This window comes from Dipodomys ordii, unplaced genomic scaffold (assembly GCF_000151885.1).
Source record: "Dipodomys ordii isolate 6190 unplaced genomic scaffold, Dord_2.0 Scaffold35, whole genome shotgun sequence".
NCBI lineage: Eukaryota > Metazoa > Chordata > Mammalia > Rodentia > Heteromyidae > Dipodomys > Dipodomys ordii.
In genome coordinates, this window is record NW_012267251.1 from 12,415,716 (window position 1) to 12,429,008 (window position 13,293).

A 13,293-nucleotide genomic window follows, 5' to 3' on the forward strand; every position below is an offset into this window, starting at 1 on the left:
AAGCTAGAAGCAGAGATGTGGATCAAGTAGTAGAGTGCTAGCCTTGAGAAACAAAAATCTCAGGGACAGCACCTAAGCCCTGAGCTCAAGCCCCAGGATTGGCACGCACACACACACACACACACACACACACACACACACACACACACACACTACTTATGAAATAGCAAGGTCCTAGTATTAAAGCATTTAATTATAATGCTTATTCTCAAAGATCATTATTTACCTTTTAACATGTTTCCTGACCAGCCTCTGTAATAATATACTAATGTATTATTATAGAATATAACAATCATATATATCTTATATATAATGATAGATATGTGTGTGGGTACACACACACACATACACATACACACACAGCCAGGCACCTGCACACACTTGCACACATCGTTCGCTCATTTCAAATGATCCAAGCCATTCAGGTAAAGCTCCTTACAAACAAATAATGAGTTAACTATATCCTATTCTCCAGAAAATGTTTTGCCTAGTTAGTTTTAAATATGGTTTGAAGTGTGTGTATGTGTGCATGTGTGAATATCCTGTCTTCCAGGTCTTTACACCTGATTGTAGAAAGATGTGGAAAGGGCACAGTGGCTCTCAGGACAAGTCATCTAACTAAGCAGTTCTTATCTCACTCTGGAATTCTATCTTGCATCCTGGGATTTGGGGGTAATTTCATTAGGAAGAAGGCCAAGTTCGAGAGAGAGAGAGACAGACAGACAGACAGACAGACAGAAGGACAGAGACAGACACAGAGACAGAGACACAGAGAGGCGGAGAAAGAACGTCCCATGTGGTCTTATTAGAGATGAGTCTTTTCCATTGCTCCCTATCCAGCAAGTGTGACTCTCATCTGCTTTCATTGTGGAGTGTTAGCTGTAATGTATCCTGAGTTTTTGCCATTTTTAGATCTTGAGTTCTTTTTAACCTGTATTGGTGTTAAGTCTTAGGAGTTTAAATTGTTTGTTTTTTTCAGATTGTAAAAGATAATTTGGCATGGTTCTTATTTGCTTTTGATAATTACAAGTAAAACCACTTGCATAGAATAACTGGTACAAAAGTCTGTCTTCAGGGAGGTCCGATTCTCAGTGAAGATCCTCCGATCTGCAGGATATGCACTTGTAGGCGTTGATGAAGGAAACTAAAGGAGTTGAGGGAGTAAATTCATGGATGGGGATTCTCCAGTGACGCAGTCTTACATTCATTCTCCACTAGAGGCATGAAGCCACAGAAAGGCTAAGTCTGGTTACAACTTAGCGGAGGTGTAAGCGCCTTAGGAGCACCCCGGGTTTACTGTTTGTTTTTTTACCTGTCTCTGACTTGCTTGAAGAGGACTCACAAAGTTAACATTCAAATATTCTTCTTCTCTGGGCAGGCTTTGCAGCTAGGCACATTTCTATATGATGACTATCGGATCTGAAAGGAAAGTGAACTTTTTGCTCTCTGTATATGAATTTAAGGAGTTGAAACTCGAATCTTCTCTCATAACCTAGGAAAATGACTTCTGAAAACATCCTTTACATGATTGTTACCGTTTCTTGCCCATCTACTAGGATACCAATTATTTAATTATTAAATATGATTGTTTTAAGTCAGAGGAAACTGTCTGGAAGTTTTTAGTTCCTTTTACCTCGTAACCATCAGAGAGTATTTTCCAAAGTTCTCTCTGGGGTTATTTTACTATGGTTGGTGAAAATAAAATAATGGAGAATAAGCATATTTTTCTGAAGACACTAAAGGCTGGGATAATTATTTCGGTTTATTGAAGGAATATTAAAGGATTGCTGGCATCAGAAGCTCATGCCTCTAATCCTAGCCTCTCAAGAAGAAGGCTGAGATCTGAGAATTGAGCTTCAAAGCCACCGGGGAAGACAAATGTGGGAGATTCTTACCTCTAACTGACCAGCAAAAAGCCAGAATTGAGGCATGATCAAGCACCAGTTGTGAGTGGAAAAAGCTAAATGAAAATGTGAGGCCCGGAGAAAAGCTGAAGTACCAGTAGTCACACACAATATTAAATATGCATAACTTAGGATGTATTTTAGTTTCCTGTGCTATCCCCTAAAAGTTTTTACTCTAAGATTTTTTTATTGTAAGGTTCTATTTTTACTTATATTAAAAAAATGTGGGGAGCCGGGCACCAGTGGCTCATGCTTATAATTCTAGCTACTCAGGAGGCTGGGATCTGAGGATTTCAGTTCAAAGCCAGTCAGGGCAGAAAAGTCTGTGAGACTTTCATCTCCAATGAACTGCCAGAAAACCAGACGTGGTGCTGTGGTTCAAGTGGTAGAGTACTCACCAGAGACAGCACCCAGGCCCAGAGTTCAAACCCCATGACTGACAAAAAAAAAAAAAGTGGGGATTTTTTTTTTGCTCCAAACTCAACACATCATACATGTTAATCACATGCTGTTTTAAGTATGCCAATTATGCTTCATTACAGGCAGGAAAAAATATGAATATCTGCTCTCCCTCAAATAGATCTAAAACCAACGCAAAGCAAAGCATGTGTGCTCATCGCTGAAGGCCTTCACCACAGGCTTTTTCCATTTTCCCCAGACTCTGACCTTACTGTGAAAGGCAAACAACGGGGGAAAAAAATGGAAGAGGCACTGTGGCTCAAATGGTAGAGCACTAGCCTTGAGCAAAAGAAGCTAAGGGATAGCACCCAGGTCCAGAGTTCAAGTCTCAGAACCAGAGCAAACAAAAAAAAAAAAAAAGAAAAACTACAACAACAAACAAAAACTCACTTATTTTCATTTAAAATGTGTAACACAATGAAGTAACCACAGGGTCTTTCTAGGATATTATGAAATTTTATTTTCTCTAGTTCTTCCTCTGAGGTCTGTCCTAAAAACTGAATGTTGTTAGAACAGTGGGTAACAAAACAAAAGCAGACAAAAAGGCTTACCCACACTTCACTTTGTACTTTGCTTTAAAGTACAAAGTAAGTTTCAAACAAGCACTTTACCTCTGGAGCCACGCCCTCAGCCCTTCTCTTAGTTTTGATATCCCTATAATCTCTGTCTCTAGGTCAGTGTAAGTTCCTGCCAAGGTACCCTTTTGCTAAGCCTAATATTGGGAGTGATCAGTCTGAGTTTGCTGTTGGCACAACTTGGGAATACAAATGCCTCCCTGGCTTTACCAAGAAGTCATTCTTTATCACCTGCCTAGAGAATTCCAAGTGGTCAGATGCTCAACAGTTCTGTAAACGTGAGTAATCCTTGTCACTCTCCATCTCGTGTCCTAGAGGATCTATTCCAGATAAAAGACTGACACACTAGTAGCTCATGGCAAGTAAAGGGTGCTCCCAAGGTCTCCATGTTTCCTTTTATTTCAGAGTGCGCTATTAATTGGGTTAAAGTCATTACCACTGGCCAACCCTCTATGTCCTATTTTCTCCATGACTTCTTTCTGATCATCTCTTCATTCTGCAATGTCTTAGGATGAGGTAAAAAAGACAGTCTACAAAATGTCAGCTGGACACTGCTGACTCATGCCTATAATCCTAGCTACCCAGGAGGTTGAGATCTGAGGATCACTGTTCAAAGCCAACCCAGCAATGTCCATAAGACTCTTATCTCCAATTAACCACCAAAAAGCCAGAAGTAGAGCTGTGACTCAAGTGATAGAGTGCTAGCCTTCAGCTTTCAAAAAAAAAAGCTCAAAGACAACACCCAGGCCCGGAGTTCAAGCCTTATGACCTAAAAAAGGAAGGGGAGGGGGGGAAAAAAAGAAAAAGTATTAATTCAGCTTATTCTTGTACCACTCAATTCAATAAATAGTTTTGAATGAGTAGTAAGTATGATACATGAAATTAAACAATAGGGTTTGGGAAAACCAAATAGTTGGGTAGTTTTACCTTGTAGGAATTTCCTACAATCAGTAAAGACTGATTTTTAAATACATGTTGTACGTATCATTTATTTTTAGAGGAAACATGGCCTAAGATCATAGAAAAGTAAGTAGTTATCTAGAAACATTAGGGAAATCTAGTTGTGGGCAGAGGACACTTTTTGTGTACACAAAAGCTTATAGGTGGGAAGGAATATGATGTCTAAAAAAAATAGACCAAAAAAATCAGTATGGTAGAGTCTACTTGGTGAGGAAGGGTGATAAGTATACTAGCATTAAACTATATAATAGGCGGTATATATTTCCTAGAAACAGTTGTGAACCATTGTATGTGTTCCAATGTGGGTATGATGTGACCTCATTTGCATACATTCTGTGGAGGGTGTACTCACATAAGGGCAACCTGAGTTTTACATGTGTAGAATTATATCACTCAATAATCCAAATGAGAGCCTACAGCAGTGGCAGAATAACCAGATTCCTGTCAGTCAATGTGGTGAGTGAATAAGGGCCAGGGGTCAAGGGTGAGTGTCAGAAAGGAAAGGATGACTGCGAGGTTGCTTTGATCCAGGAGATTTGTTAGGCGATGCCATCCATGGACATAATAAGAAAGAGGGAAAAATGGAGATTCTAAGTTATAATCAACCTCAAGTACAGTTGTGCATCCAGCTACAGAAACATACGCTTAAAACAAAGTGGATTCTAGAACCGACTGATCCATAAAAGGTATGAATTCTTTAAATATTAAAAAAAATATATTTGAGGGCTGGGAAGGTGGCTTACTGGTAGAGCGCTTGCCTAGCATGTATGAAGCCCTGGGTGCGATCCCTCAGTTCCACATACACAGAAAAAGCTGGAAGTGGTGCTGTAGCTCAAGTGGTAGAGTGCTAGCCTTGAGCTGAAGAGCTGAGGGACAGCGCCCAGGCCCAGATTTCAAGCCCCATGACCAACCTATATATATATATATATATATATATATACATACATATATATATATCAAACAAGTAGATTCAACTGTTGGAGAATCGAATTCCCACCTCATTAGGATTTAATACAAAACACAAGGTCTTCTGGATTTTAGTCCCCAATTCTATTTTGTTTTGTCTTGTTTCCCCTTATAGGCAAATCATGTAGGAGGCCCCAAGACCTGCTCCATGGCTCTGTGCGTACACCCATGGGGATCGAGTTTGGGTCAACCATTACATATTCTTGTAACAAAGGGTGAGTTGGCAGTAGACATCTCCAGGATATATGCAATGTAGAATATTAATTCTAACCAGAAACTATCCAGTCCTGAGAGTCAATGCTATCCATCAATCCAAAAGAGACTCAGGTCCTTACTTCCTACCCTTTAAAGTTAAATAAGCAAAATATGGTGTTATCACCCTAATCTGCTCCAGAAGACAGCTCAAGAAAGTCCCTACAGAGAAAGGAGAGGGGGCTCCTCTTTAGTTTTAACTGTCCAATGCTATTGATGATGTCAAATGCCCTTTGGCTCTAAATTATTGAGTCTTTGATTTTTTTCACCACTACCTGTTACACATTCTATTCTGTTGTATCTTATTTGTGAAAGAAAAATTGTGGCCTTTCTAAAATGTAAATGATGTCAGGCACTGGTGGCTCATGCCTGAAATCCTAGCTACTCAGGAGGTTGAGACCTGAGGATTGTGGTTTGAAGCCAGCCCAAGCAAGCAAGTCTACATGACTCTTCTCTTCAACTAAAAGCAGAATGTAGAGGTGGCTCAAGTGGTAGAGCAACAGACTCGACTAAAAAAGTCAAAGGAAAGTGTGAGGGCCTGAGTTCAAGCTCCATTACTGGCACCAAATAAACAAACAAATAAGACACAAGTGTAGCTCAGAGGTGACCACACATTTCTCTGTCCCTAGATATCAACTCATTGGCGACACTTCTGCTACATGCATTGTCTCAGATAATACTGTAGTCTGGGATGCGGATATGCCTTCTTGTGAACGTGAGTAAAATGATTTCTTTATGGCACTCTATTCAATTCCTCTTGCACTCCTAGAGAGTCGCTGGGCATCTGCATCAACCTGAGTCCCCAAGGCTTCACTAGTTTTGGCACAGAGCAGTGATTTATTTTCCTCTGTGACTTCCTCATCTCACCACACTTCCCTCTCCCTGCTGACCTGTGACGAAAAGTGACTGCATAAGGAATAAATTCCTAACTCTAAAATAGATCGTGAGCTCACACACAGCCTCATTACCATGCACAAACTAAGTCTCACTGTTTCCCGTAGGCATTTATCTGTCCGCTGGCTGGGGACTAGTGACCAGCTTATCTACAGCCTTTAGAGGCTTCATCGTTCAGAGTCCCATGCATTTTCCTACCTGGATCCTTTCCATTTAGGATCACCTTTTAGCTCAGGATACAAAAGTTCAATAAAATCGATCAATTGTAGGCTCAGCGGAAGCCTGTGCAGAGAAAGTTCTCAGGAATTATAACATCTAAATGCCTTCTCTTTTCCTACCTGCCCCCACCTAAGCTATTCTGTGTGAGCCACCCCCATCCATCTCCAACGGGACCTTCTCCAGCATCAGTAGAGAAGTCTTTCCCTTTGGAAGTGTGGTAACATATCGTTGCCGCGTTGGACGAAATGGGGAAAAGCTGTTTGATCTGGTGGGTGAGAAATCGATGTATTGCACCAGCAAAGACAATCAAGTTGGCATCTGGAGCAGCCCACCCCCGCAGTGCATTGATTTAGTCAAGTGCCCAAGGCCAGAAATTAAAAACGGACAGATGGAATCTGGATTTAGATGGCAATTTTTCTTAAACGATTCAGTGATGTTTGCGTGCAAGCCTGGCTTTACTATGAAAGGCAGCAGCATTGCCTGGTGCCAACCAAATGGCAAATGGGACCCTCCCCTGCCAACTTGCTTCAAGGGTAAGTTGAGCTGATACTCTGGGTTTCTTAAAATAAAATTAGGCTTTTGGCAGAATAGGGACAGGTGCTGATAGGCATAGTAGGATCGTGAAAGTTATGTACGGCTGAATTTCGTGGCTAACGAATTTGAAAATGAATTTGGGAAGTAATATCTAAGTGTTGAAGAGATAAGAAATTTTATTGTTGTGGAACAGTATTGCATCTGTGTTGTTGTAAGGGAAATTAGTAAAGCTTTTGGGGTTTTTTTTTTTTTTTACAAAGCTGTCAAAATAACTTGAAGGCTCAAAAATGTAAGATACAAAATGGCTAGAAAAAACATAGGTGAACTGTTTCAGGTCATTGGGATCAGTTACAAGGTTTTGGAAAACAACTCCCCAAAACATAGGAAATGAAAGTAAACATGGGAAAATAGGGGTACATCAAACCAAAAGGCTTCCACAGGGGACAGGCATTGTGACGCACACCTGTAATCCCAGCAACGTGTGGAAGGCAGAGAGGGGAGGATTGTGGCTTGAGAGTAGCCAGGTCAAAAGAGTTAGTGAAACCTTATCTCAAAAAATAAGCTAAATGTGAGGATACAGACAGACAGGGTAAGGGATAAAAGCTGTGAGGCCTGACCTGGAAAGTATACTAAAACAAAGAGAACTGGGGAGATGGCTCATCACTCCAGTTAAGAGCACTGCCCTGGTAGATATGAGGTCCTAAATGCTGCACAACAGAAGGAATGATAGAATAAAGTGGGAACATATAGAATGGAACAAAGTATCTGCAAGCTACATAACAAGGGGTGGCTATCCAGAAAACATAAGGAACTCAAATAACTCAGTAGCAAAGAAACTTAAATAACCTCAGTTTAAAACATATGAATAGAAACCAAAGGAATAGCCAAGAGCTATCTAAGAATTCTCGACAGCATGAGTCATGAGGATAAAAGCAAATCAAAACCATAATGAGATCTTCTCACCTGATTAGAATGGCTGCTAATCAGAAAGACAAAGTAAGGCCAGGACAATGGAGGATTCGATTAGGAGCAGAGGGAATCTTACACACAGTGGGTGACCATGTAAATTGGTACAGATGCTATGAATAACAGTATGAGGGCTCCTCCAAAAGTTAAACATAAAGAGAGCCGCCTCATGACCTGGCAAAGCTCCTTCTGGATAGATGTCAAGTGAAATGTGATCAGTACACTGTAGAGATCACTGCACTTTCTTGTATACCAAAGTATCGTTCATAGGAGCCATGAAAGACAAACAACCAAGTGTCTATCAATCAAAGACAATGTCATATATACACACAATGGGATGGCAGGCAGCCATGAAAAGGAGTGAAAGTCCGGCATTGACTACAACATGGATGGAGCTGGAGCTTATTATATTAAGGGAAATAAGACAAGCACAGAAAGGCAAATACCAACTTGCATGTAGAATCTAAAAAAGGTGGTCTCATAGAAGAACAGAAGCTGGGGAGAGCAGTAGGAAAGATCTTGATGAACAAGCATTACGTTATAGTCAAATTGAAGAAATAAGTTCGTGTGCTGTCTTGCACAGTAGCACAGCTGTGATTCATGATAATGAATCTGTGTACTTCAAAAAGGCCAGAAGAGCTGGGCACTGGTGACTCAGACCTGCAATCCTAGCTACTCAGGAGGCTGAGATCTGAGGATTATGGTTCAAAGCCAGCTTGGGGAGGAAAGGCTGTGAGAGTCTTACTTCCAATTAACCACCAGACTGGGCTGGGAATGTGGCTCATTGGTAGAGAGCTTGCCTTGCATGCATGAGGCCCTGGGTTTGATTCCTCAGCACCACATAAGCAAAAAGAAAAAAGCTGGAAGTGGCATTGTGGCTCAAGTGGTACAGCACTAGCCTTGAGCTGAAGAGCTGAGGGACAGCGCCCAGGCCCAGAGTTCAGGCCCCATGACTGGACCCAAAAAAAAACTAAAACAAAATCAATTAACCACCAGGAAACCAGTAGCGGAGCTGTGGCTCAAAGTGGTAGAGCACTAGCCTTGAACAGTAGAGCTCAGAGACAGTGCCCAGGCCCCAAATTCAGGCCCCATGACCAACAACAAGGAAAAAAAAAAGGCTAGACGAAAAAAATTAAGGTTTTACAACAAAGAAATGATAGAAGTTTGAGAAGATAGATGAATTTACCCTAAGTAGAATATGATACAATGTATTCATGTGTTTGTAGAGTACTAGGTATTACATAAGTAGGTATTTTATATCCATTAGAAAATATAAATAAGTGCCAAAGCCAGTAATTAGATATAAAAATGACTCAACTAGATTAAATGAGAATATAATGAATTCTCAATCCTATTGGCCATCTCAATGGGAGAAACTGAAATAAGAATTTGATTCAAAATAGTTTACACATTAAACATTTCCATATCAACGATAATGTAACCCTTCTGGAAGAAGGCGAGTAGTCAGATGAAATCTATGCCCACCATTTACCCCCTCTCTCCTCTTATTGTAGAATTTTTGACTTTCTAAAAACCTGGCAGTATCGGGAACGCCTTTCACAAGGCTCAGAAATCTCCTTCACTTTGTTTGGGGAGCAGAAAGGTAGAGCTAGATTTAGGTGGAGAAGATGTGTTACGCAAGTTTGGTTCCCTTGGCTATATTATTGAAACAATATCTCAGGCCCTTGAGATGCAGGAGATGAACGATGAATGGCAGGCATGGTGATTCCTGATTTAGATCAAGGCAGGGAAAAGACAGCGTTGTGGTTCAGCAGGACTGAGCAGCGTCATGTACATGAGCCTTACTCAAGCGTGGTTACCTCATCCTACCAACCCCAAGCAGGCTAGGAGCTGTAGAGAAGAACGTTTCATTTCAGAAGTAAAAGGACTCGTTCTGGTCCTGTTCTTTTCTCAGGGTGTCTGCCACCTCCGAGTATCCATCATGGTACTTCTAATACCAAGGATAAGGAGTTCTTTTCAGTTGGACAGGAAGCATCCTACAGCTGTGAGCCCGGCTACACTCTCGTGGGAACTAACCTTGTTCAGTGCACATCCTTGGGAACCTGGAGTTCTACCGCCCCGAGATGTGAAGGTGCCTACAGCTCTGTTCCATCCAAAGGAAACTCAACCGTTTCCCGATTCTTCCCATGCTAGCCTTGTCTTTTCTTTCCTAGTGAAATCATGTGATGCCATTCCCAACCAACTGCCCAATGGCCGTGTGCTGCTCCCTCCCAATTTTCAGCTTGGGGCAGAGGTTTCCTTTGTCTGTGACTCAGGGTGAGTGTGAGGATAGAGCCTGAATGCCCACCCATAGCTACACACTGCCAAGTATGAACTCGAAAGACAGCCAATGGTTTCATTTGTTTTCTGTCCTTTTCTTCATCCTTTATGACTCAGAAGCCTGTCAATTAATCAAATCTTCTCTGCTTTTTCCCAGCCAGACTGGGAATAGTGTGTTCTTCATCTGGAAGGGAAAACTTTGGATCAGAAGTGATGGCTCCTGTTAAGGAGAACAAGCTGTGGTTGGGGTTCAGTAGGATAAACTCCTTGGGGGTTAACTTGTGAAACAAGATCTTTGATGTTTTCTTCTCCAGGAACTAAGGATGTTTGTGTCAAGTTAGTCAAGAGTGTATTGAGATTTGGATGTCACAGATGCAAGAGATAACTTAAAGGGAAAAAAAAAAAGAATACAGCTCCTAGGATTTGTTTTCTCTGTGCTTTTACCTAGTCTGAATTCGTCGTGTTGCTGAGCAGAGTCACAAGTAACGTTTTCCCTTCAGCTGGAAATGCTTTAAAATGTAGATTCGATTGGACCTTGTGATGATTTGCTACCCTTATTGTTTAAGGTTCCGGTTAAATGGCAAATCTTCTAGTCAGTGTGTCGCAGAAGGAGTGACAGTAATCTGGAATAATAAGTTTCCTGTCTGTGAATGTGAGTAGAAAACAAAACTCATCAAATATAAATCGTGGCCTCTTGGTTTTTGTGAGTGCTTCCACACGTGTGTTGACTATATCCTACCACCCATGTGCATACTTTGAACACACAGAAGCCATTCTCCTCTGTCTGTGTTTTAGAATGCAGGTTGAAAGCATTTCATGGGTCGCACATTAAATGGCATATTGTATTGTGGATTTCATATATATAACAGTAAGGACTCTTGAAGGTGACCCTTACTGAATCTGAGCCTAGTACTAATGTGTTTGAAAAGTTTGCTGTGTCTTCATATGCCATTTTTCTACCGAAGAGCTCCTCTCAGAGCCAAATGGAGGATAACTAGGAAATGTGGAAGTTGGCAAGCTTCCCTTCATTCTGAAACTTACCCAGGAAAGGTGTGCACACACCAAGGTAGCTATTAGTAACTAATATCCTTCATGCCCCTTTGGGATAGGTAAATAAAGGATATGAGGTCATGATTCAAATTTTCTATTTATTTTCTATAGCTTTCTTTCTCAAAGGGGCCTGGCATTAAGAGATGACAAAATCACCTGCAGTGTGTCTTTATGGGAAGAACTAAAAGTGGTCAAGCTACCTGTAGTCCTGTATGTGTTTAAAATAGGCACTGAATTTCAGATATGTTCCAGATTTTGTAATGGTGCCCTTCACATTCTTTTGTCCTGCTGGCTGCTTACCACACGTGAGGGTACGACTTGCCTAAGGTCATACAGCTATTGAAAGACAGTGGGAATTTGAAATTCATTAACATTCCATGAATTTATTATTCTCATGTGCCAAGTTTATCTTTTGTTCATTGTTCAAATTGACCACCAGTTTGTTATCATTGTTGAATTAAGACAGTTTACATGGAGGTAAGAATTTAGGAGATTGGGAATGAACAGTCTTTATGAGTCAGAAATAAATCCCACAGATTTCTGCTTGTGAAAAGAGTGATGTGGATCTTTTGTTTAAATGTGAGTCCTTTTGTTGCAATGATCAGTACCCCTATATAATCCTTTTCCTACTTTCCAGGGATTTCTTGTGACCCTCCTCCTCCTATCAAACATGGTGGGAAAAGTCTTGTCTCTGATACCCCATCTCTGGGTACTGTTGTAATATACTCTTGCCCAAATGTCTTTCGCCTCATCGGAGAAAAGGCGCTTTTTTGCATAAGTAAAGACAACGTGACTGGAGTTTGGGACAAAGCTGCTCCTACGTGTGAATATTTCAATAGAAATGCTAGGTGCACCGAGCCCAAAGTGCCCGGAGGGTACAAGAAGGAAGGATCTAGGACATCATATACACATGGCCGTTCTGTGACATTTGCCTGTCACACCAACTTTACCATGAAAGGAAACAAAACTGTCTGGTGCCGAGCAAATAGCACATGGGGACCTACACCAGTGCCAACCTGTGAGAGTGGTAAGTATAACTCACTTGAAAACACAACCCATTCAAGAGATGGGGCTCCTGCCTTTGTGGACAGAGAGTGCTTTCCATTCCTCTAAGAGAACCGTCTACCCATATGAATGATACGGGCAGAAAGGGGAAACAAGAGGAACAGTGAACATCATAGCCTCCTGGTTTTTCTTCGGTGTAGAGGAATAGAACTGCCCCTCCAAACAAAACAAAACAAAAACAAAAAGCATCAAGACTGAGATCTAAGGAATGTGGTCTGAAGGAAGCCCAGGCAGGAAAGTCCATGAGACTCTTAACTCCCATTAAGCATCAAAAAAGCCCACAGTGGAGCTGTGGCTCAAGTGGTAAAGAGCTAGCGTTGAGCACAAAAGCTCAGAGATAGGGGCGCCTGCCCTGAGTCAAACAACAATAGAAAAAATCAACAACAAAGATCAAATGAGAAAAGGAGTTTGAGTATAAGAAAATTTAATTGAATTTATCTCATAATTGAATGGGAAAAGTTTCCCAAGAATGGGAGCAGTTAACCGGGTGATCTTTAAACTATATATCTAAGTGTTAAAATAAGAGGAAATATGGAATCTACTACCAAAAAGACAACCAAGGGAAATAACATTCATCTATGTTTATCTGTTAATATAGTCTGGCCAAGGCAGGGCTGTGCTTTCTGTGGCCTTAGCAAACATGTCCTCAAGAGATCTACTCTTCCCCCACGTCATCTCCTGAGCTGTCATATCTCAAATCAAATGACTTTGAAAGTACAGTCATTGTGTATTTCTATTTCCTTCTCATTTGATGTGGGTTGTATGGCTAACAAAAACTCTAAATCCAAATCTACATTTAATGCTATAGATACAGGCAATGTTTGGTACAAGTTATACCAACACAATGAAGTATTTTAATTTTCTTAATAAAGAACAATGCTGAGAAATTTTAAGTAGATTAAAGATCTAAGAAAATATTAACTTGTTCAAAAACAGGATCCCATCTATGTGTTAATGAGTTGATCAATCAATAGAGATAAGGATGGATAATCTGGGAGGAAGGGGATCTTAAAGTAGATGCAAATTGGCTTGTATGGAAAAACAAGCCTTTATACAGACTGAGAGCTAGTTGTCATAGCTCATGCCTATAATCATAGCCATTCAGAAAGCTAAGATGAAGCCAGCCTGGGCAGATAAGTCTGTGAGACTATTTTCTCCAATTAGCCAGA

The 13,293-nt window shown here is 40.9% G+C and overlaps 1 protein-coding gene across 1 annotated transcript in view; it reads left to right on the forward strand.

Moving 5' to 3' along the window:
• The window catches only part of Cr2 (complement component (3d/Epstein Barr virus) receptor 2), a 35,019-nt gene that overhangs the window by 3,944 nt on the left and 17,782 nt on the right, over window positions 1-13,293 (forward strand). The window contains exons 2-9 of the mRNA XM_013017337.1: window positions 3,037-3,216; window positions 4,980-5,079; window positions 5,746-5,831; window positions 6,364-6,762; window positions 9,645-9,821; window positions 9,904-10,006; window positions 10,576-10,661; window positions 11,697-12,086. Of these exons, the coding sequence (XP_012872791.1) occupies window positions 3,037-3,216; window positions 4,980-5,079; window positions 5,746-5,831; window positions 6,364-6,762; window positions 9,645-9,821; window positions 9,904-10,006; window positions 10,576-10,661; window positions 11,697-12,086 (1,521 nt within the window). The remainder of the gene's footprint in view (window positions 1-3,036; window positions 3,217-4,979; window positions 5,080-5,745; window positions 5,832-6,363; window positions 6,763-9,644; window positions 9,822-9,903; window positions 10,007-10,575; window positions 10,662-11,696; window positions 12,087-13,293) is intronic.